The 22876-nt window shown below is 43.7% G+C and overlaps 1 protein-coding gene across 4 annotated transcripts in view; it reads left to right on the top strand.

Annotated features, from left to right (window-relative positions):
• The window catches only part of PHACTR1 (phosphatase and actin regulator 1), a 329151-nt gene that overhangs the window by 297054 nt on the left and 9221 nt on the right, over positions 1-22876 (top strand). For all 4 annotated transcript variants that reach the window (XM_054698439.1, XM_037519209.2, XM_054698438.1 and 1 more), the window contains 2 exons: positions 14637-14692; positions 19849-19910. In XM_054698439.1, coding sequence (XP_054554414.1) covers positions 14637-14692; positions 19849-19910 — 118 coding nt within the window. The remainder of the gene's footprint in view (positions 1-14636; positions 14693-19848; positions 19911-22876) is intronic.

The following is a 22876-nucleotide window of genomic DNA, read 5'->3' as shown; positions in this document are numbered from 1 at the left end:
ATTTTTTGTGTTTCAATAAAAAAAGGGATGGTTTTTTTGATTTCTTCTTCTTCAGATTTATTGTTTGTGTATAGGAAGGCTACTGACTTTTGCGTGTTGATTTTGTATCCTGCCACTTTACTGAACTGATTGATGAGTTGAATTAGTTTTTCTGTGGAGTTTTTGGGGTTCTCTATGTATAATATCATAGCATCTGCAAATAGTGATAGTTTGACTTCTTCTTTTCCTATTTGGATTCCTTGGATGTCTTTCTCTTGTCTTATTGCTCTGGCTAGGACTTCCAGTATTATATTGAAAAGCAGTGGTGAGAGTGGACATCCTTGTCTTGTTCCAGATCTTAATGGAATTGCTTTCAGCTTTTCACCATTGAGAATGATACTGGCTGTTGGCTTGTCATAGATGGCCTTTATGATGTTGAGGTATGTTCCTTGTATCCCAAGAATTTCAAGGGCTTTTATCATGAATGGGTGTTGCACTTTGTCAAAAGCTTTCTCAGCATCTATTGATATTATCATATGGTTTTTATAATTCTTTTTGTTGATGTGTTGGATAACGTTGATTGATTTTCGGATGTTAAACCATCCTTGTGTCCCTGGAATGAATCCTACTTGGTCGTGGTGAATTATCTTATGGATACATTGTTGGATTCTGATAGCTAAAATTTTATTGAGGATTTTTGCATCAGTGTTCATTAGGGAGATTGGCCTGTAGTTTTCCTTTTTTGTGTTGTCCTTGTTCGGTTTTGGTATTAGTGTAATGTTGGCTTCATAGAACGTGTTTGGTATTGTCCCTTCCTTCTCAATTTTTTGGAAGAGTTTGTGAAGGATAGGCACTAATTCGTCTCTGAATGTTTGGTAGAATTCATTTGTAAATCCATCAGGTCCTGGGCTTTTGTTTTGGGGAGGTTTTTGATTACCATTTCAATTTCGCTGCTTGTAATTGGTCTGTTTAGGTGTTCTATTTCTTCTTTATCTAGCTTTGGGTGATTGTAGAGTTGTAGGAATTTGTCCATCTCCTCTAGATTGTTATACTTGTTTCCATATAACTGTTCATAGTAGTTACTGATTATTCTTTTGATTTCTGCTGTGTCCGTTGTGATTTCTCCTCTTTCATTGATGATCCTGTTTATTTGTGCTTTCTCCCTTTTTTCCTTTGTGAGCCTGGCTAGGGGTTTGTCTATTTTATTGATTTTTTCAAAGAACCAGCTCTTGGTTTCATTGATCTTTTGGATTGTTTTTTTAGTTTCAATTTCATTTATTTCTGCTTTGGTTTTTATTATTTCTTTTCTTCTACTGGTTTTGGGGTTTTTTTGTTGTTCTTTTTCTAGATCTTTGAGCTTCGAGATTAGGTTGTTTCTTTGAGTTCTTTCTTGTTTCTTGATGTGAGCTTCTATTGCTATATATTTTCCTCTTATTACTGCTTTTGCTGCATCACATACATTTAGGATATTGGTGTCCTCCTTGTCGTTCAATTCAAAGAATTTTTTAATTTCTTCTTTGATCTCCTCATTAGTCCAGTGGTCTTCCAGTAGTGTGGTTTTTAATCTCCATGAGGTAGGAAAGTTCCTTGCCTTCTTTTTATGGTTTATTTCTAGTTTGATGCCTTCATGGTCAGAAAAGATGGTTGATATGATTTCAATCTTGGTGTATCTGTTGATGTTTGTCTTGTGCCCCAGTATGTGATCGATCCTGGAGAATGATCCGTGTGCGCTTGAGAAAAATGTGTACTCCGTTTTTGGGGGTTTAGTGTTATATAGATGTCTGTTAAGCCCAATTGCTGTAGGTCCTTATTTAGAGCTTTGGTTTCTTTACTTATTTTTTGTCTTGTTGATCTATCCATTGTTGATAGTGGTGTGTTGAAGTCTCCCACTACGTATGTGTTTTCTCTGATGTCTGTTTTCAGAGAGGACAACAGTTGTCTGATATATTTTGGTGCTCCTTCGTTTGGTGAGTATATGTTAATGAGTGTTATTTCTTCTTGAAGTATTGTCCCCTTGATCATAATGTAGTGACCATTGGGGTCTCTTTTTATCTTTTTGAGTTTGAAATCTGTTTTATCTGATACAAGTATAGCTGTTCCTGCTTTCTTTTTTGGTCCATTTGCTTGTAGGATTGTTTTCCATCCTTTAACTTTGAGCCTATTTTTATCTTTTGTAGCTAAATGTGTTTCCTGGAGATAGCAAAAGGTTGGGTTTTGTTTCTTAATCCAGGCTGCAACTCTGTCTTTTTATTGAAGAGTTTAGTCCATTAACATTTAGAGTTAATATTGATATGTTAACATCTGTATTTGCCATTGTGTTTGTCTTTCCTTTGATTTTATTTATTTATTCTTTTAATAACTTTTTTTTTTTTGGCCTTCTTTCGTTGTTATTCGTCCCTCTGAGGTTCTGGCTTTAGGACTCCTTGTAGTATTTTTTGGAGTGGGGGTTTAGTTGTAATGAAATTCCGGAGTTTCTGTTTGTCTGGGAAGGTCCATATTCTTTCTTCAAAGAGGAAGGAGAGCTTTGCGGGATAGAGTATTCTTGGTTGGCATCTGTTTTCTTGGAGTCTGTTGACTATGTCCCTCCACTCTCTCCTTGCCCGTAGTGTTTCTTCGGAGAAGTCTGATGTCAGCCTGATTGGCTTTCCTTTGAATGTTATCTGTTTCTTCCCTCTTGCCAGCTTCATTATTTTTTCCTTGTCCTGGATTCTTGGGAGCTTTACTATTATGTGTCTTGCTGTATTTTTCCTTTCGTCATGGAAGTTTGGTGTTCTTCTTGCTTCTTGTATATCAATTTTCAGCTCCTTCTTCACATTTGGGAAATTCTCTTCAATTATCTCTTTGAATATTTTCTCTGTTCCTACTTCTCTCTCCTCTCCTTCTGGTATTCCTATAACTCTTATATTTCCTTTCCTCATGGAGTCAGATAGTTCCCGAAGTCTTTCTTTGTTCTTTTTCCTTCGTACTTCTCTTTCCTTTTCTGTTTTGGTTCTTTTTATTTCTGTGTCTTCAAGCGTACTTATTCGTTCTTCCATTTCATCTATTCTGCTTTCATTGCTTTTCCCAGAATTCTTTAGTTCTTCCATTAATTCTTTGATCTCCTGCATTTCTTTTACTTCCCTCTTTAGGGACTCAATTTCATTCTTCTGATCATTGATTATTTTTCCCTTATCATTGTTTTCCTTTATGACTTCTGTCAGTTTTTTAATCACGGCAATTTTAAATTCTCTTTCTGGAAGGCTCAGAAGTTCTTCCAAGTTACTGTCATTGCAATCTGGGGGCTGGTTTTCTTTTTGTGGTGTGCTTTTTCCCTGGGGAGTTGCTAGGTAGTGTGTGGTTCTTCTCCTCCCTACTGTCTGTTTTCTAATTTGCCATATGCGTTGGGACACTGTGTTGTTGGGACTGGCTGGCATCTTGGGTGAGCTTCTCTGCTCCCCTCTGGTTCCTCCAGGAGTCATCTGTCAGTTTCAACCAGTCTTTACTGGAGAAAGGTCCCTGTTCTAAAATGCCGATGTGGGGACACACTCCCCTGTGCGCCTGGTCTGCCCCGGCGGTGGGTTCCTGCTCCCCCTCTGGGCTTGGACTGCAGGCCAGAGGGGGTCTGGCGTGGGCAAACTTCCCCCGCTCACCTCTGGCTCCTGAGGAAGCCTTCTGCAGGTAGTCTTTACTGAAGAAATGCCCCTGTTCTAAAATGGTGATGTGGGACACACTCCCTGCGCGTCTGGTCTCAGGCACACTCTTCTGCGCTCCTGGTCTGCCCCGGCTGTGGGTGCTCGCTCCCCCGGGCGGCCCGGGGCTGTGTGCTGGTGCTGGCCTCCTCCTGGGGGGCGGGGTCTCTCTTTAATGGCGCCCGGAGCTCACCTCCGCGGCGGATCCTGCAGGATTCTCCACAGCTCCCGTTCACGGGGTGTGGTGGCTGAAATAGTTCCTTTCCACTCACAGTCCCGCTTGCTGCGTAGTTTGTTCTTGTTGGTCGTTTTGGTTTGTTGTTTTCCTCCTCTCTGCTGGTCGGAGAGTGCCGCCTCTGTGGGCGGGGGAGGGGAGCAGGGTTCTGCGCTTTCCTCCCTTCTGGGCCTCTTTTATGGCAACTTTCTTCTTCGGGCAGTTTGCTGGCGTCACCCGTTTATCTTCCATGTCCCAGTTCTCACTGGGACCTGCCGCTTTTCCTCCCTATTAACTTTTTTTAATGGGAGATCTTACTCGCAGCGTCTCCTCGCCGCCATGTTGCTCCGCCTCACTCCAGATAATTTTTTCAAATTACCAAAAATAATAGTTCATGGGCCTCCCTGGTGGCGCAGGCAGTTGAGCACAGAGCTGTGAAGCTGTCTGCAGCCTCTGCAGTGCCGGTTCCATCCCTGCCAGCCTCGGAGCAACCCATATGGTGAGCAGACCTCTCCTGTCTCGCCCGCTGCTCCCCTCAGCAGTGTATTTCATCAGTCTGCCTGTTCTGTTCCCTGCTCTGTCTCTGGTAAATCCTCTCACCTTCCGCGAATTTGGCCTGTACCCCAGCTCTTGTATAAATAAAATAAATCTTAAAAAAAATAATAATAATAATAATATGTATGGGGAATATAAAAATAAATTTTATTTTAAAAATAATAATAATAATAATAGTTCATGCTTTGTACTTATTTTTAAAAGAGACTTTCACATCTTCTTCTCATCAGGTCCTCTTAACATGCTGATGCAGCAGGCAGTTCTGATGTTGCTGTCGTGGCCATTTGTCAAAGTGAAACTTGGTTGCAGACAGGTACAGCACCTGGTGTACCTGTACAACCTCTTGTTGATGGTGGAAACAGGCCAGGATGCAGGGACCTGGGTTCCAGTCCACCTTCCTCTCTCTTCTGGCAAATAGCCAGGCAATTTGAATAGCTTAAGAAGAGTGGTAATGAGGGGAGAATTTGAAAATTGCTGATAGAAATCCCTGAATAGAATCATTCTGCCTTGTTTTCAGAGAGAAATGGTAGTCTTATGGGGCACAGTACTGAAGTATAAAAACAATTTATACTGAACCTTCCCAGAAGAACCTTTTCTGTGACCTCTTCATGTAAGCCCAGAGTTCTGTCAACCCCATGGGCCAATAGCAGGGTTAAGTTGTACTTATTTAACCAGCAAAAATTTATTGAGAACCTTCTATGTACCAGCACTTTACTAAGTTTAGAAACTGAGAGGTAAGATGCAGTTTGTGCCTTTGAGGCATTCACAGTAATTGGGAAGATCTCGTGTAAGCAGGTATTATCAGCGTAACAGATAAAGACACAATCAAGATGGAGGGACCTGGCAAAGGGTGCTATGAGTCTGTCTGGTAGAATCAGAGGAGGCACGCAGCTTCCCTGCAGTGTGGATGTGTGACCTGGTCATCTCAAGGTGAATAAGGGATGATGGTGAACAAGGTTTGGAACCACATTACATCAGTAGTGCAGGAGTGAGTCTGAACTTTATTATTAACATAATGCCAAGTCACTGAAGGTTGGTGGCAGAGGAGCAAACAAGCTAGCAAATAAGCTAGCAAATGATTTCCCTTCCTACTCCTCTTCCCGTGACCATTTTTGGTGCCAAAATTCTAGGAAGTCTGATAGCGACCTGAGATAGCTCTTTGCTCCATTGCACAGAGATGAAAAGGCTTAAGTAGGAATGCCAGCTCATGTAAGGTCCCACTGCCATTAAGTTGGAAACCCACACTTGTCATTGGCATGCATAGTTCTATGTTCTATCCCGGAAACCACTTAAAAAAGGAGGACACTTCTGGGGCTTTCATCATACATAAAATTTCTGAAAACCTGGCGAAGAGAAAGGTTGACGAGGTAGCTATTATTTATATGATAGAGAAAGATCAAGGATAATGAGGGCTCTCCAAACACCGCTGAAATTCACAATTAAATCATCCGTGACTTGGACAAGAAATGATTCCATCACACAAGGTTTCTCAACCTGGTAGCACCAATGCTTTGGACTGGATCAGTCTTTGCTGTGGGGGCTGCTCTGTATGCCGTAGGCTATTTAGCAGCAATCCTGGCTTGTACCCACTAGATGCCAGTTGCATCCTCCCCAGTGGTAACACCCAAAATGTCATTGTTGAATTTAACCTTAGCTGGGAGTTGATGTGAAATGTTTCCTGATTGAGACCCATGGAATAGAGTGGTGTGTGGTCAGAAACCAAATTGTGATGGATTTTTGAGACTTTAAGCCTCTACCTCTCTTGGAGAGATCTAGCTGCCAAGAGCAAGCAGGGGGTTTTCTAGGGAAAAAGTAAGGTTAGTGGGATGGTGGCATTAGGTTATTGCTGTTTTGTTTTGTTTCTAACAGAGAACACATTGTTTGCCCTAGGGAAAGAAGTAGAAAAGAGGAAAAGGTTATAGACAAGGGATAGTCATGAAGTAGCATTGATTTAATTATTTCACAAATGTTAAGTATCTCTACTCACCAGTTACTGTGCCAGGCACTGCCATGGTGAGCCAGTAAACATTTTCTTGTTCAAAATTACTGAAAATTTCAAAATGACATGGAGCATTAAACCCCAAACCTGGGGCCCTTCTGAACTCGAGTCACCCACCCATGAAGGGGTCCTGATAGTGAGTGGGGCAGATGGGGCCACACTACGGGACTTATATCCTGGGGTTCAGCAGTCAAGATGGTGAGAAAGGAGTTATAACAAGCACCTTAACCAAGAGGCTAGGGAAAAGAGGAAATGAAGTTATATTTAAGGTTTAAACTTTGATCTTCGGGATTATACAGCCACACTAAAGGAAGGGAAAACTATTTAGATATAAAGATGTTCATACAGATCTGGAAGGAATCAAAAGGCTATGTGTGTCTGAAGAACATGATAAGGAGATTCTTCACAAAATCTTGAAGAATCTTATGGAACTTTGAGTGTTTTTATTCCCTCCTGCAGGCACTGGGAAGCCATGCATAGTTTTCCAGCAGAGAGTGGTAAGATCACACTTGATCCTTAGAAAGACCATTCTGCAGTGACGGGGAACACCAGAGTTGGATAGCCTGGCAGCAAAGAGAGGAGTTGGTGACCTGCTTTCCCCAGGTAGCAGTGTTGTCAGGGGATGAGAGATGGCTTGGCCTCCACGTTTGATTGCCTATTGAGGGTAAAGTACAAACTCCCAGTTTCCTGACTTGGCAGTTCTTGGGAGGTGGGGTGCAAAACTACCTGGACAGAAAGAGATGAATTCATTCAAGACCCTTTAAGTTTGACATCTTGTTGGAGTATAAGAAGGCAGTTTGAAAGGTGGTCTGGAAACCAAAAGTTCAGATGGAGGTATAAATTTTATTATAGTCATTGGCATATAGATTCTGAATATGAGTATCAATGGGATCATCCAAGAAGTGTATATGGCATCAGATCTGGTAGGATTATAGCCAATTCCCTACTGAGTGAGCACCTATATGTTCTCCTGCTTTCCTAGGATCTGAAGGGGTAGTGATGACCAAGGTCAGACAAATATCCCTGCCTTCATGGAGCTGACAGATTCTTAGGAAAGATGCAGAAGGAGCAACAGGAAATAGCAATGCTCTCCCTGCCTGCCTCTTCTTCTTTCATTTCCCAGCTAGGGCATTGCTGGAAGGTCCTCATCTTTCATCTTAAGTGAGAGGAACTTGCTTTCTGTCATTCTCCACGAGTGGAGAATGCATTTTCTCTTTCTATTTGAAAATGCAGTTCCCTCTTACTTGCTGGGCCTGAGATGCAGAAAACCAAAATTAATTCTGCTTTTCTTTTTCCTGAAATGCACATACAATTTCAGAGACCCACACTTTAAAATCAGGGTCCTCAACACAATAAATCATTGTAAATGCTAATGAAAACTGACCTTGCTGTGCTGCAGCCTGGAGAGACTCATTAGCTCTGTGCAGCAGGACGAGTCCTTGTCACATCCGTGTGTCAAACCAGCAAAGCCTACAAGTATTTTGTCACTTCTCTGGGGAGATGCTGTAATGAACAAAAACAAGGTTCCCTGCTTTGCATATACTTAAACCATTTCCACTGCCTTCACTAGAGTTTTTTCTTTCTCCAAGGCCAAAACTGGAATGTCATTTGTTTTGGGTTTGTTTATCTCATTCTTCTCTTGCAAAAAGAAGAGCATTTGTTTATCTGATTACTTCTTATGGTCACTAGTATAAAGTTACTCAGGCAGATTTTTTAAAAAATCCATTCTTAAGTTTTGAAAGAGAATAGATATGGTGACTGAAGTCAGATGGCATTTAAACAGGAACTCTTGAGTTTTCAGTTCACAGTCAGTGGAAATCATTTAACTCTGGTCTGTGATAAAGAAGAAATCATTTGAAGCATGGAAACAGTTTTACTGCTCATAATCACTTTATGAAAAGGGTCACATATATAATAGCAAAGTTATCTAAGTAGATCACTTGAAAGTACATTAAAATCAATCTTTGGATAATTTATTTCAAATAAAAGATTAAACTTCCAAAGAGGTTTCCCTTGCCACCTAGCATATAAATGAAAAAAAAATTAATGTTAATCTAAATCAAACTCAATTACTTAACTCTACTGGTAAAGATATTGTGGGGTAAGATGTACTGCGGGGTAGGAGATGCTATGCATGCAGAAGGTACCTCTACTTGAAGCTATCTGTTGTCTGGAATTATTCACAAAATTGACCACTTTGTTAATATAGTCACTGTGCTCTGCTAGTCAGTGCACAGAACTTCTGCACTAGATAAACCTTAAAATGAACCAAGCAGATGGTTGCTTTCCTTGGTGAAGATGTCAGGCTCCCTGGGTGCTCCCCCAAAATTCTGATAGCTTGGAGTTGAAGCTAGAAACTTTTCCCTTTGGTTTGTGGAGTTGGCCCTGTTCAAAGACAAATCCCTCAAGGAAAAGAAATATTCCCAATAAAAATTATCTTTTGTATGGTCCAACTTGAGAGAGTAGATAAAAGTCATCAATTGGGAATTCTCTATTCAGTACCAAACAGAGAAACCTACATGCAACACACTCAACGCTTCCCTCCCCTTGTCACAGCAAAGAGCTGTCCCTCCTTCCATTGAAGATAGGCCTTCTCTGTCCCTCTATCCCTACCCCACCTCTCTTCTCAGGACCCTCAGGGGCCTTCTGCCTCATTTAACCTCTCACTACTGTCACCACTTCATCTGGATTCTTTCCATTCAACACACTCAGCCTCCTCCCATTAAAATAGAAACTTCAATGTCTCCCTACCTCTAACTCCTATCCCCTTGGAAGCCAGGCTTATGAAAGAGTTCTTCATACTTTCTATGTTCTTTCTCTCACCTCTGTCCTCAGCCCACACCAGTCTGGCTCTTACCCCCACCACCTAAAGTCTCCAGGCAAGGGCATTTATAACCTCCCTGGTGCATTTTCTTTTTAAGATTTATTTTTATTTATACAAGAGCTGGGGTACAGGCCAGAGTCACGGGAGGGTGAGAGGATTCACCAGAGACAGAGCAGGGAGCAGAGCAGACAGATGGACCAAAGGCACTGCTGAGGGGAGCAGCGAGCAAAACAGGAGAGGTCTGCCTCGCCATGTGGGATTCTCCCTGGCCAGCTGGGAATCAAACCGGTGCTGCGGAGGCTGTGGACAACCTCACAGTGTGGCACTCAACCCACGGTGCCACCAGGGAGGGGCCTCCCTGGTGAATTTTTTCCAGCATCTTCTGACCTTTCTTCAGTGCTCAGCACTATTTGTTGGCCATGCCTGTCATCTTACCTTGCTTCTGCAATGTGACATTCTAGTTTTTCTCCTACCTCTATGAACCCTGTCTTTCCTCAGCTGAGCATTAGCATTGCTATTCTGTAAGACTCTACCCTAAACCCTTGCCTTCTGCCTTCCAAAGTCATCTTTATTAAAAACTAGTCACAAATTTCCATCATTGGCCTAGACCTATCCTCTCTACTGAGCTTATTAACATATCCCACTGCCAATTTGACATCACCATTTTGGTGCTGCCAAGGCATTCTGACCCAACAGATCCAAACTCATACTCATGGTTCCCTTCTCTCTTCCTTCATCCTTCACCAAAATCTCCCCTTCCCTTCAATGTTCCCCAACTCAATGGATGTCACTACCATCCAAAGAGTCGCAGTTATGAGACCTATCCTACTCATACAGCTCCTTTCTCCCCTCTGCCCTTAATCTGCAAGTCCACTATCATAGCCTGATCTTAGTGTCCACCATCTTCTTCCAGGCAGTAAAGGCCAAGGCTTCTACTCAAACTGCCACATGCCTCCCACAGTCCATTCTCTGTGCAAGAATCAGTGCAATCTGCAGTAATTGAAAGTGTTCATCCCAATAACACAGCAGTCACACACTAACATTTGAAATCTTCTGAGGCTTTGCATTGTTCCTTGAAAAAGTGTGAAAATCCTAAATACAGCCTACCTGACCCATAGGGCATGGCAGCAGCCTTACTTCCCGCGCTCCCCCTTCCCCCTGCTCTCTCCCCTCCAGCAAACTGGCTTCCTCCATCCTCCATCCTGGGAACATGTCACTTCCTTTGGGCAGCCTTTCCTGACTTCCTCGCTGGGTCAGATACTAGTATCACTGGCCCAGGTGTCTCACCACCGAAGCCCTTACATGCCATTTAAAAGGTTCTACAGATTCTTGTAGCATCTCAGCATGGCCATCAAGAAGGTCAGCTGAAAACAGGTCAGTAGGATGTGGAGGTAGGGCTGGTGGCTCTGTTTTTGCTCATCACTATACCCCAAAACCAGGCACAGATTAGCACTCAATAATTTGTCAAGTGAATGAATGTACTTGACTGTGGCTGAGGATAGAGCACCCACTTTTAAGAACAGGTCTTGACATTGGATGATGACATCAGTCTACGGAGAAAGGAAGAATCTAGTGGAAGAGTCATGACAGTTACCCCACAAAGTCTTCTGCCTTCACAATTTTGATAGGTGCCCAGTCCCATTTCCACATCCTACTGATGTGTCTTTAGCTGACCTTCTTGATGGCCATGCTGGGATGCTACAAGAATCTGCAGTACCTTTTAAATTGCATGGAAGTCTAAATCATGTCCAAATTGTTTACCATTTCAAGGCTGTTTTATTACAACCTAGCTCCTGAAAATCCTTGATCCAGTTTTAACATGGACATTTTAATCCATGCCTCCACTAACATGCACCTCTATCTACGTCATAAATTCCTTAGAAATTGTCACTGCTTTATCCTCAGGGAGCCTCTGTAGCCATGTTACTAGATTGGTGGATGAAAGAAGGGAAACACAAGACAGAACTCATAGGGTTTGATGAGCTCACCCAAGGGTCTCAAACTCAGAAGCCCATAGAAACCAGGAATGACTGGGAAGGAAGGAAAGAAAGAAGGAAGGAGGGAGGGAGGGAGGGAGGGAGGGAGGGAGGGAGGGAGGGAGGGAGGGAGGGAGGAAGGATGGAAGGAAGGAGGGAAGGAAGATGTCACCGGGCTCATGTGTATCACCCAAGTAAGTTCAAGGTACTGGCAAAATAGAACCCACACACCCTCTATAAAGACAGTCGGGTGGGCCTCCCCGGTGGCGCAGCAATTGAGTGTTCAGCTGCAAAGCTGCCCGCAGCCTCTGCAGCACCGGTTCGATCCCTGGCCCCCGGGCCAGGGTCCCACATGGCGCGCAGACCTCTCCTGCTGCCCGCCGCTCCCCTCAGCAGTGTACTTCGTCGGTGTGCCTGTTCTGTTCCCCACTCTGGCTCTGGTGAATTCTCTCACCCTCCCGCGCTTCTGACTGTACCCGGTGCTTGTATAAATAAATAAATCTTTAAAAAAAAAAAAGACAGGTAAAAAATAATTGTAATCCCTGGGCATTTCATAGAAAACTTTTAGAGTCAAATCCATCCATCAGTTTGCAACCTCTGACTAAGATGTCTGTGTCCTAATCCCCAAACCTTGAGATATATAACCTTTCCTGGCAAAAAGCACTTTACAGCTGCCATTAAGTTAAGGATCTTGAGAGAAGGAGATTATCCTGTGTTATTTGGGGGAGCCCTATGTGATCACAGGCTTTCTCACAAGAGGGAGACAAGAGGGTCAAAGCCTGAGAGAGATTGGAAGCTGCTGCACTGCTGACTTTGAAGAGGGAGGAAGGGGCACAGAAAGGGCGGCAGCCTCTAGACGAGGGAAAAGCCAAGGGTATAGATTCTCCTCTCCTTCCAGGAAGAATGCAGTGCTGGTGCCTTGAGTTTAGCCTGCTGCTATATATATTTCAGACTTCTGACCTCCAGAACTGTACGCTAATAAATTTGTATTACTTCAAGCCACTTTATGGTGATGTGCTGCGGCAGCATTAGTAAATGCATGGGCTGGTTAAGAGTATTCTGACTAGAGAGACAGTCTGGGTTTAGGTCTTGGCTCTGTCACTGGCAAGCTGGGTAACCTGGGCTAAGACATACCACTTTCTTTGCCTGTTTGTAAAATGGAAATGATGGTGGTGTTATATCTAAGAGGTGCTATAAATATTAAATGAATTATCACACATATAATTGCTAGAATCATACCTGCATATTATATATTAAATCAGCATTAGTTTATTAAATGACTATTTCTTATTTGCAGAGAAAAGAAATGCCCATCCAAGGTTCAGAGCAGATCTGAGCCAGAGCCCAGATCCCCCAACTCCAGTGCCTTGTCATTACAATTCCTTAATGTCAATTTCCTACCTACTTTCATTTTCAAAGTCAAAACAAGTAATTATGGCATACACCCATCCTGGGGAAGGGTGTCAGCTACATTTCATCACTATAATTATCCTTGATGTTCCCAGGCCCTTTCTAGAGAAATAAAACTTAACCAGAGAGTTTGACCCTCTGTTTGATCAGAAGGCTGCCAGGTGGTTAATAACAAAATTTTCTGTTTATAGTTCACTAATTTTTGTCCTCTCCAAATATGACCCATATGACAAACAACATAAAGGCCAACACAGAACCAGTCAACATGTCTGGTGCTGGAATCAAGGGCTACTAGACACCAGCCAGTGAGTAAGCATTCTGCAGACACTTCTGGACGTGAGACTTCAAAATCTGGCACTGTTTCTGAGGTTCAAACTCCCTTGCACCTGGAGGGCTTATTCAACGTCCTTCCAGGGCTCTAAGTTCATTTAATGTCTGGTTTTTACCAGATGGTCCCATGTGGGTGGCTGTGCATCTCTGTAACAGAAACAAGTATTCTTTGGGAAAATAAAGGGAAAGTTGAGGCAGAGCCTCTAAGAAACAGCTTCCAAATGGAGTAAGTAGCTGCATTCCAGACCAGTGACACCAGTGTGCTGCTTCATGTGACTTCAAGCCTCCTCCTATACTATGAGAATGCTGTTTTAGAGAGGATAAAAATACTGCTGAGCCCAAATGTAGAACCTCCAATATTGTGAATTTCCAAATACTAGCTGTCCCTTGTGAATCATGCCTTAATGAGATGTTTTGAGGGGATAATGAATATTAAATGTGAAAATGTTCTTATAAACTTAAGAACACTTTGGGATACAATTTCCAGTTTCCAGGATCCTATAGATTTTCCAGAACAGGTGTGACTGACCAAAAATCCTTTCTCTGTCCACAGCATGTAAGGTAATGATACAAACAGAATCAATCGTTTTTGCCCCAGGGCAATAAAGAGAAACACAAATGACATTCAGTTGAAAATATTTACACTTGGCAACTCCATGGACTTCTGTGTTCACTCTGGGTTCTCTCTTCAAATTCCATGATGCAGACATCTAGTTGCAGATATTTGGGGAGGGACTATAACTTTTACTGTCAGGAAAGCACCCCTTTCTACCCCTTAGATCCCCCACGGAGGACTTAAAAAGCCTAAAATGCCTTCCCTAATTTTCACACCTCACACACCTCATCCCAGTCACAGAAGGAGAACACTGAATAATTGCAGGGTTCTTTACTAATTTTCAAGAACTTCAAACATCTGTGTGAGGGCTGAGGCTGATCATTTCTGTGACTTTATGAGGCTGCTGTTTGGTGCCTTCTCATTCTCCACCACGATGCGGTGGCCACCTGTTGTCTGCCCCTGCCCTCTCCCGCTGTTGCATCATCTCAAGTTCATACCCTGCTCTGATGTTTCACCTCTTATGGCTGAATTATGTGCCCAGTGACAGGAGGGTCACTTCTGTTCCTGTTCGTTTGTCATTCCATGTCCAGTGAGGTCCTAGTGCTGACGGGTGAGGACAAGAAGAAGAGCAGCTATTGTTCTCCGTGGACAAGACATGCTCTCTCATGTACCCCAGGGCCATGAACCTCTTTATGTTCTGACTGGGTCTGCACCAACTGGGTCTTCAACCTCTAGCCTCAGGGTCAGGAGGGAAAGACAGAGGCCACAGTCCTGAAGTTAAGAGACCACAAGGAAAGAAAGAGACCTCTGTGAAGAGAAGATTCCTAACTATGTTTCTGTCCACTTGCCTGGAGGCACCGGAGGAGCAAGGCTAGGGAGGGGCCAGCAGAGGGAGGAAGGCGGAGGGGCAGCTCCCGTGACGTGTCGGCAGCTCCATGCTCTTCCTGGGGTTGAAATTGAGGAACTGAGGAGGCGGTGGTGGTGAGAGTCAGTCTTTTAAAGCACAGGATGGAGCAAGCACTCCAGCCCCTGACTCTGCCTCATGTCTCCACAAGGGCCAGGGAGATTAATGACCCCCGGAGGATATGAAATGGTCCAAAAACTTTTCCTGGATCTTTTCCGCAGGCGACTGAGCCAGAGGCCAACTGCAGAGGAATTGGAGCAGAGGAACATTTTGAAACGTAAGTGACTGAGCCAGTGGCAATCACTAATGTTTTGTGGTGGCTTTGGTTGTTATTTAATTGTAGGCCCCGGGGATTCTCACTGTGCCTAGGAGGAAATGTGTGGAAATGATTGTGAACCTCTCTGGTGTTGAGGCTTCATCCCTGTATGAGAAGATTCGTGCTAACCTTCCCATAGAGAAGGCAGGGTCTGATCCGCTGGGCTCACTGGAAGCGCACGGGCTGTAACCTTCCCTTTATTAGGTTGAGAGAAGCTGAAAAATTAGAGAGAAAGAACTTGGTATAAAATGATTTTGAGGAAAATTAAGGTCACCTTCAGACCACAATTAGCCTAAAACCTAAATACTTTATTAGTGGCTAAAGTAAGAGAAATAACTATTTGCAAACATGGACCAGAAAATATGCCTTTCTATTACAGCTGTCTGCTGTTGATAAAGTTCCCCCTCCCTTTGAACATTAAAGTGCAAAAGAGCATTTCTAAGTGAACATGTTTCATCTCAGGCCTCCAGCCCTGGCCAGAGGTATCCTGCCTAATGCTCTCATTCTAGAAAAGCTCGTGCCACTGTGGCCGGGACTGAAAAAACAAATGACACAGAGATTCAGAATATAAATATTTAAATAGATACAGCATTCACTTGATATTTACATACAAATATGTAAATATATATACACCCAGAAATCAAGCATCTCATGGACACCCACGTGCCTCAGTTTAGCGGGAGATATTAAATAATTAAGAGAGAGCAGCATTCTGCTCAATTCCCTACTACTGTTCTAACACTTTCCTTAAGATGATCAACGGATATTTTTGGCTTAATTCCTGACTCTTTCCCGACATGTGGACACACCCCTTCTAATTTCTCTCCACAAATGAGAAATGTATTCTCTGCAGAGGGTCATGGGGCTGCTAAGCAGGCATATGCACATCCACACACCGCACGCGCGTGCCTGTCATGTGAGGCCTCCCATTGAGTGACTGGGTATTTCCACTTTCTCTGAACTAACATGTTCTTCAGTTAACTTGTCTACCCCCCTGCTTGGGTTCTTGTGACTTGGTCATCACTAACTGGTTTGCTGGGAGAGGGAGGAGAGAGAGCACCTCCTGCTCACGCCAACTTGATGTTTGCCCACAGCTGCATCCAGTGTTGCTCCAGCCTCACCCCAGCTCTTAGTGCCTAGTATTTTCAGGATTGGCCTTACTCAGTCTTAAGTGACCTCACCTATTTCCTTGGTCTCTTGGAATTCGTGTATCTATTTTCTTCTAACCAAGGAGTGCCCTTATTTGTACTGCTTACTACACTAAGCAGAACTAAAACTTTTCCAGATGGTTGCCATGTTCAGAGAAACATGTGGCCTATATGATATCTCCCTTTCTGCACCAATCTGATACTTCATCCATCATACACTTTCCATTTTGGGAGGGGGGGAAAAAAAAGCAGAAAGCTATTTTCTAAAATCAGAAATTGGGAAACATGCTTCTCCTTGTCCCTCTTCACCCCCACACACATCCCTCACACTTGTGACCACCTACCTGACTTCCAAGCTGAAAGAAGCTAAAAATCTTGGGGTTCTTTCAGGTTTCAAAAAGAATACTCTCGACAAGGGCAAGGGCTCGGGAAAGAAAACACCTCCACTCCCCAGCTCACCTCTGCCTTCCTGAAGGACCTCTTCTTACTTCCCCCGAGCCTGGAAGGCTAGTGGCATCTTCCAGGTGTTGGGTTTTTATTGCCATCCAGCAAGAAACTCTGATCTCAGGGATAGTTACTTGTGCCTGGCAAGTTTGGAGGCTCAGATTCTAGGCATGAAAGTGGCTTTTGAAACTGGTCCCATGTTGCCGTTAGTCCTGTCCCCTTCCTTCTTGTCCTGTTCTAATACTGCAGGATAAAGAAGTGCTTGGCCAGAATAGAACAGCTTAATCATTTCCAGTTACAAAACTCTGTGGAAATAAACTTATTTTTCCCATTGGTTCTTATTTTATCCCTGCATTCTGGAACTTTGGTTTTCCTAAATACCTTTTTGTTCTTCTTCCTATTTTATTTTTTTTTTGGTCTGTTCAGATATTTAAACAAACAAAAAAAAAATGCTGAGGTGTATAAGAAACACCCTCAAACAATTTGTTCTAGAAATTATTTCCAGGCTAAATCATTAAAGGAACCATCTCTCTGGGAGTGCTGGAGACGGGGCGCAGACAGCCAGGCTCAGCCAGCTGTGAGCTTGGAGTCTGGGTCTGACTGCCCATCCCAGCCTGCCCAGCAGCCAGAGCAGCCCATGTGTCACTGTGCGCATCTGAGCACATAATAAGCACACTCTGACAGTGCAGCAGCTGATGACATCATGGTCCCTGCTGGCCTGTCTTCCCAGTTGCCTAGCAGGGTTGTCTTGGTACCCTCTGCCTGAGAAACCCAGGGTTTGTAAATGGCTTTGAACTAAAGGTATAGATTCTACCCCTTGTGGTCCTACCCCTCAGAGGGACCTAAGAGATGCACGTAGGAGATGAGGCTCCATGCTCTGTCCTAGAAAGCCAGCCTTAGCAGGTTGTGGGGGGTTGAAGAGGCCCCTACTAGAGTCTGAAGCCAGTAGTTGGGAATGAAGAGGGGGCTGGCACCAAACATGACAGGGGGAAGATGCAGCAAGTTATAACAAGAAAAAAGAATTTTTTTCTAAAGATTTATTTATTTTTATACAAGAACCGGGATACGGGCCGTATGTGTGGGAGGGTGAGAGGATTCACCAGAGACAGAGAGGGGAACAGAACAGGCAGACTGACTGAAATACGCTGCTGAGGGGAGCAGCGGGAGAGACAGGAGAGGTCTGCTCGCCATGTGGGAATCTCTCTGGCCAACCGGGAATCAAATCCATGCTGCAGAGGCTGCAGACAGCTTCACAGTGCTGTGCTCAACCTGCTGCACCACCAGGGAGGCCCAAGAAAAAAGAATTTATTAGTCATGTAGTGTGTGATCATTCACTTAACTCCCCTGGGCTTTTACATCCCTCACCCTTCATGGCCCTAATATTCTGTGACTCTGTTAACCCACGGTCTCTAGTGTTGCCTCTCAGGGAGGCAGCATTGGGGGCAGCGAGGGACAGAGGAAAAATAACTCATCCAAGTAGTGAGAGAGAGAGACACCTAGAAGGACTCACATCTCTGGAGATGCAGTGCCTTCCCCCATGAGAGTCTCACATTTACTTGGGGTCAGATACAGGGAAGGTGGGCAACTACAAAGAGGAATGTGTGGAGGACTGTGGGTGTTGGGGATGTGGATTGGGGATGCATAATTGTCTGGCACAAGCTGGGGGTGAAGTGAAGAGGGACTGTTGCCTGTGAGGACCCATTGTTGCTGCTGATCAAAACATCCTCCCTCGAGTCTTTGTTTACACTAAATTCCTGTCAAAGGTGGTCTAGCTGGTGATGCTAATCTGGCCATAATGTCTGCCTACTGTTTTCGGCAGATATCCTCATACCAAGACATTTGTCCTGATGAGAGGCTCCCTGACTGACTCTACATTTTAGCTAGACCAGCAGGAACTCTGGGTGCCAAGACTACATCCCGAGAACAGGGGGGTGGTGAATCCACACTCTAGATGCCTCCTGGGCGCTCACCACCAGACTTTCTTCCATCTTCCCTCATGCCGTTATGGGGGTTTCCCTTCCTCTGAGTCCTGCTGTCTGCCACCTATTTATCTCTGGTAGACTAGTTTAATGGGATTTTACTCATGATAAATTGACATCTTTTAAGGGAATTCAGGGAGGCAGATAGGATCTTTAAATCCAAAGGAAAATGCACTCTTGTGGGGTTTGGGGGAATGAGAGGGCAAGCTGGTGATCTTGACCCACTGCAGGTGTGAGCATTTCTTGTGCTGCCCCCACACAAGCTCCTGATCCCCACAGGCAGTCCTAATGGCCCATTTGTGCCCCTGGGAGTGTTGCTGAAGGACTTAAATTCTGCTGTAAATTGCCATTGTTCCTGATGTGGGAGGTGCTGAAACCTTCCAAGCGAGTTAGCTGTGTAATTGTGCTTGCTGCTATAGGACTGGCAAAGGGAACCCCACTTCTATGCAAGGGGCTTCCTTCCTTTAAAGATGTATCCTATACCTACCAAGATAACTGAAAGGCAAGTGTACACTAATATCATACGTTAATTAAGCTACAGAAATCTAATTTAACCACAGTGACTTAAAAATGAGAGAAAAAGTGCCTAGGTCCTCCCAAATCACCAGGTGCCAAGATCAGTTTGAAGCAGATTCCTTTTACCCATTCTAAATTCATCAAGTGAGAATCAGATGCCTTCTTTGACACAGGTTGTCTGTCATGATTTTCTGTGAGGTAGACATTATGCTTATACCCATGCTCCCATGCCCAGGTCTACAGGGGAAGTGATGTGCCCAGGTTCATTCATTTAGGTTAAGGAAAAGTTGGCCCAAATTCTCTGCCTTCCAAATCTCTGTTCCCTTCTCCAACCCTCTTCCCTGCAGTTCCTTAAACATCTGATGAGTAAGTCACCTCACATGTCACTTTGAGAACGTTTAGGCTCTGCAGTCTACTCTCCTAAGACACTCCTTAAAGGTCCAAATGCAGGCAATTGTATCCCACACTCTGGCCTCACACATACTCTCTGGACTTCTTGGAAGATTCAAAGAATTAATGGAAACAGGGCTTGCAAAAGGTGAGAATTTTAAACTTCCTCTTCACGCAGCCAGGCTTGCAGTTGGCCTCAGTTAGCTCCTTTTCTGCAGCAGGTACCAGGCACCCCCTTGGGCCTGTCTTCTGTTCCACCCCATAGCACATGTCACAATGAGCCTGCTTCAGTCACTGTGAGGCCCAAGGCTTGTCACTTCACCCAGATGCCCGAGTCACTGCTAATGGTACACCCACTCTTTTAGAACCTACCTGCTTGTCCTGTACCCACACTTCTCTGCCCATTATGTTTGCCTGGAGATTCAAAACCCGATGTGACAATGGCAGACAAAAAGGTCAACCTGCTCAGTTGAAACAGTGTAGGCAGTCTGGCACAAGGGCAGCCAGGGAAGGGAGAGGAGCTCACTGTCCCCCCTCCACAGACTGAGATTCCTGCACTGGGGTCTGCAAAGGTCCAGAGGCTGCACTTGTGCATGACACTGTTGAATAAAATCAGAAGCATCTTAAATGTTTCTTTCAGCTCGGAATGAACAAGAGGAGCAGGAGGAGAAAAGAGAAATCAAGAGGAGACTAACTCGAAAGGTGAGCCAGTGCTCCATGGAGGGGGCCTGGGTAGGGAGGTGGGCGGGCCTTCCCCGGGGGCTCTCTGGTAGCCTCAAGCTGTGTAGCTGCCTAACCCTCTTCTCTGGTGTCCAGGCTTGCACCCTTCCAGACTTTGCAGGACCTCACTAGGGGTGATCAACTCAGCTTCAGGGCCCTCCATCCTTTTGGATGGTCTTTGCTGCTTGATTTTGTGATACCTACCTGACCCCCAAGCAACTTGATGTCAGATCATTATATTTTCACTTACATTAATTATTTCATTTTTAAAAATTCACTATAACCCCATCAAACAATTGGAAACTCATTATCCAAATCAGTAGATCGAATATAATGGTTATTCACATGACCCCAGAAAAACATGAGTTTTCCTTACCTCCTCCATACTATTTCTTATCCATTAACGAAGAACCACTTGACTTTATTATGCTAAATCCAATTTGAATTACTGAATTAAGGAAAATTCCAGAAATACTGATAAATTTAATGAGAGTGTTTGAAAAGCACATTGATGCCTTTAAAGCTAAAATTTTTATAGATATATTTAACCCCCAAAATAGATAGTTAGCAATGCAACGTAGATCCAAGTGGATCTAATTTTTTATGAGTGGCCATTTTAATGATAAAATTATTTGAGGCTATTCTTGGATGATGTTGAGAAGTTTAATTAATTGATGACACATGGGAGATAATACTACCCCTGTGGGACTAGAGTGTTTTTAATCAGCCTCCTACAGTGACCATCCTGAATGATACTCATATCTTAATGACAGTTAAGACGTCCATTAAAATTAATTTTTAAAAAGTTTGTTAATGGATTTTTCTCCTTCAAAATATTGTGCAAAGAAAAAAAATCAGAGCTCCTGAAACATAGCAATTATTAAGGGGATGGTTTGTATTCCTAACTCTTTCTCTCCCTTAGAGCAGCCCAAACAGCTCCACAAGCCAAATGGCATCCCAAGGAAAAGCAGTAGGGTAAAGGAGTTCCCAAAAGGTCAGACAAGCCGGTGTCCATTGATGGAGAGACTAGAACAAGAAGTGGCTTTTCTTTATAAGGTCACCCTCCTCTTGGTCAAAGTCTGACTCCTGACTCTTACATGCTTAAGACCAACCAATGTTTGGATGCAGAACACACTCTTTCCTGAGACCCAGCAGTGCGGAAAACACAGGGAGATGGGTTAGCTGGTTCTAAGTGTGTCCTTAAAATTACGAGGGCATCAAAACTAGCTGGTGATCATTCCTCAAGGTCTAGACATTCAGAAAAAAATTAAATCAGATTCCCATAAAGTTCATTGGAATTGATTGCAGGGACCTAAATATTCTCCTAAATTTTAGGGTGTCTTACCAGAAACTAGTAATATGTCTCATTAAAATGTGTGGTGGTGGGATAAAGAAAGATTACTCTAAGTCCATGTGCAGGGCAATGAGAAGCCTAGAGGTACTGCACCAGGAAGGTGCAGCCCAGCTCCAAGGCAGTCTCATTTTTATTTAGAATCAAGCAGAAAATTAAAAAAAAAAAAATCAAATAAGCAAGCAGGCAAATGGGGAATGCACAAGTGTGTGGGGGATGCATAACCAGCTGGCCCCAACCAAGGCTGGGAAATCAGGGAGAGAGTCAAGGGAAGCTTCAGTGTTTTTGCTACTCTAAGCATAATATCTATTGCTGTTTTCAGCACATGCTGTTTTCAGCATGTATAGATCCTCATGCCAAGGCTTTTGCTCCGAGCGGTTCCTTATCTCAAACTTTCTCTGTTCGTATTCTGGGTGAAAGGCACAGAGTAATCAAGGCAAATACACAGAATAGTTGAGGTACAGAATAATCTAAATTCTCACAGTAATAGGGAAATATTTAGGCATGCATTTAATTCTTATCCTTAAAAAGAGTGTATGATTTTGCAGAGAAAAACTTGACTAATTGCATAATTTGGCAGGAGGGGGTGAGGGAGGAGGGTCCCCTTCCATACCCAACTCCCCTAGAATGGGTAACATTCGGGAGAGCCACCAACTGAGAACCCATTGTTTTTTCAGTTCTCCAAGATAAGAGAAATGCTTCCTCTCCTCCCGGTTACTACTTCTTCCTTTCCCTAGGAAAGCTGTCTTTTAATTTCAGCATTTACCCTCTGCTGTGACTAGCATGGGGAATTAGAAATAATGAGCTTGAATTTCCTTCCCCAACGCACCCGTGCACCATCACCACAGCCCCCTGTGCCCCTCCCTCCCTCTCAGCCTCTCCGGCCTCCTCCCCTGCAGGATGTCTCTGCTTTGTAATTGTCTGGTTTTGCTTTGTTGTGTTTTGTACACCTGAGAGGGTGGGGAGGAAGCAAATATTGTTTAAAAATGAACAATGATGTAAAAAAATTTTAAAAATTTAAAAAGATAAAAAGAAATAATGAGCTTGTGGAGGAATCATGTTTATGAAGGACAGACGGGCCCCTTTCCCGTCCGGTTTGAAATGGAAGTGGTTTGAGAGATGGAGCCTGCCAGCAGCTAGGGAGTGTGCAGGGGCTCCTGGCTCCCCGTAAGTCCTTTTCCTTGAGAACCTTTATCACACCAGGACCAGATGCTAATGATGTGGCTGCTTTTCAGCTCCTTACCCTCAGCCCCTGGATTTCCTCAATACAGTTCTATTTAGTTTCGATGTACTAGTGAAAGGAAGCAGCCACAGTGCCAATGCTGACAGAAAAACAGTCATTTTTTTTTTCAGCCAAACAGAGACTAACCTAAACATTATATGCTTTGCTTTTAAATAACGGACAAATGAGTAGAGTGGGAGGCAAGGAAGGGGAGAGAGAGGAGGACACCTGGGTCCGCGTGTATTAGTAGTAGCATTTGGGTCTTAATATACTTTTTTGTACAGTTTTGGTTGAAAACATCATTATTGATGCCACAGAGTGAAGTAATACTTCTCTCTTGTAGTGGCACACTTAGAAATACAACTTTTGCTCAAC

Source organism: Talpa occidentalis, unplaced genomic scaffold, assembly GCF_014898055.3.
Source record: "Talpa occidentalis isolate TD23 unplaced genomic scaffold, MPIMG_talOcc4v2.1 talOcc4.2, whole genome shotgun sequence".
In the NCBI taxonomy this organism is placed as follows: domain Eukaryota; kingdom Metazoa; phylum Chordata; class Mammalia; order Eulipotyphla; family Talpidae; genus Talpa; species Talpa occidentalis.
Note: the sequence above shows the minus strand (reverse complement) of the source record. Positions and strands in the feature narration are given on the sequence as shown.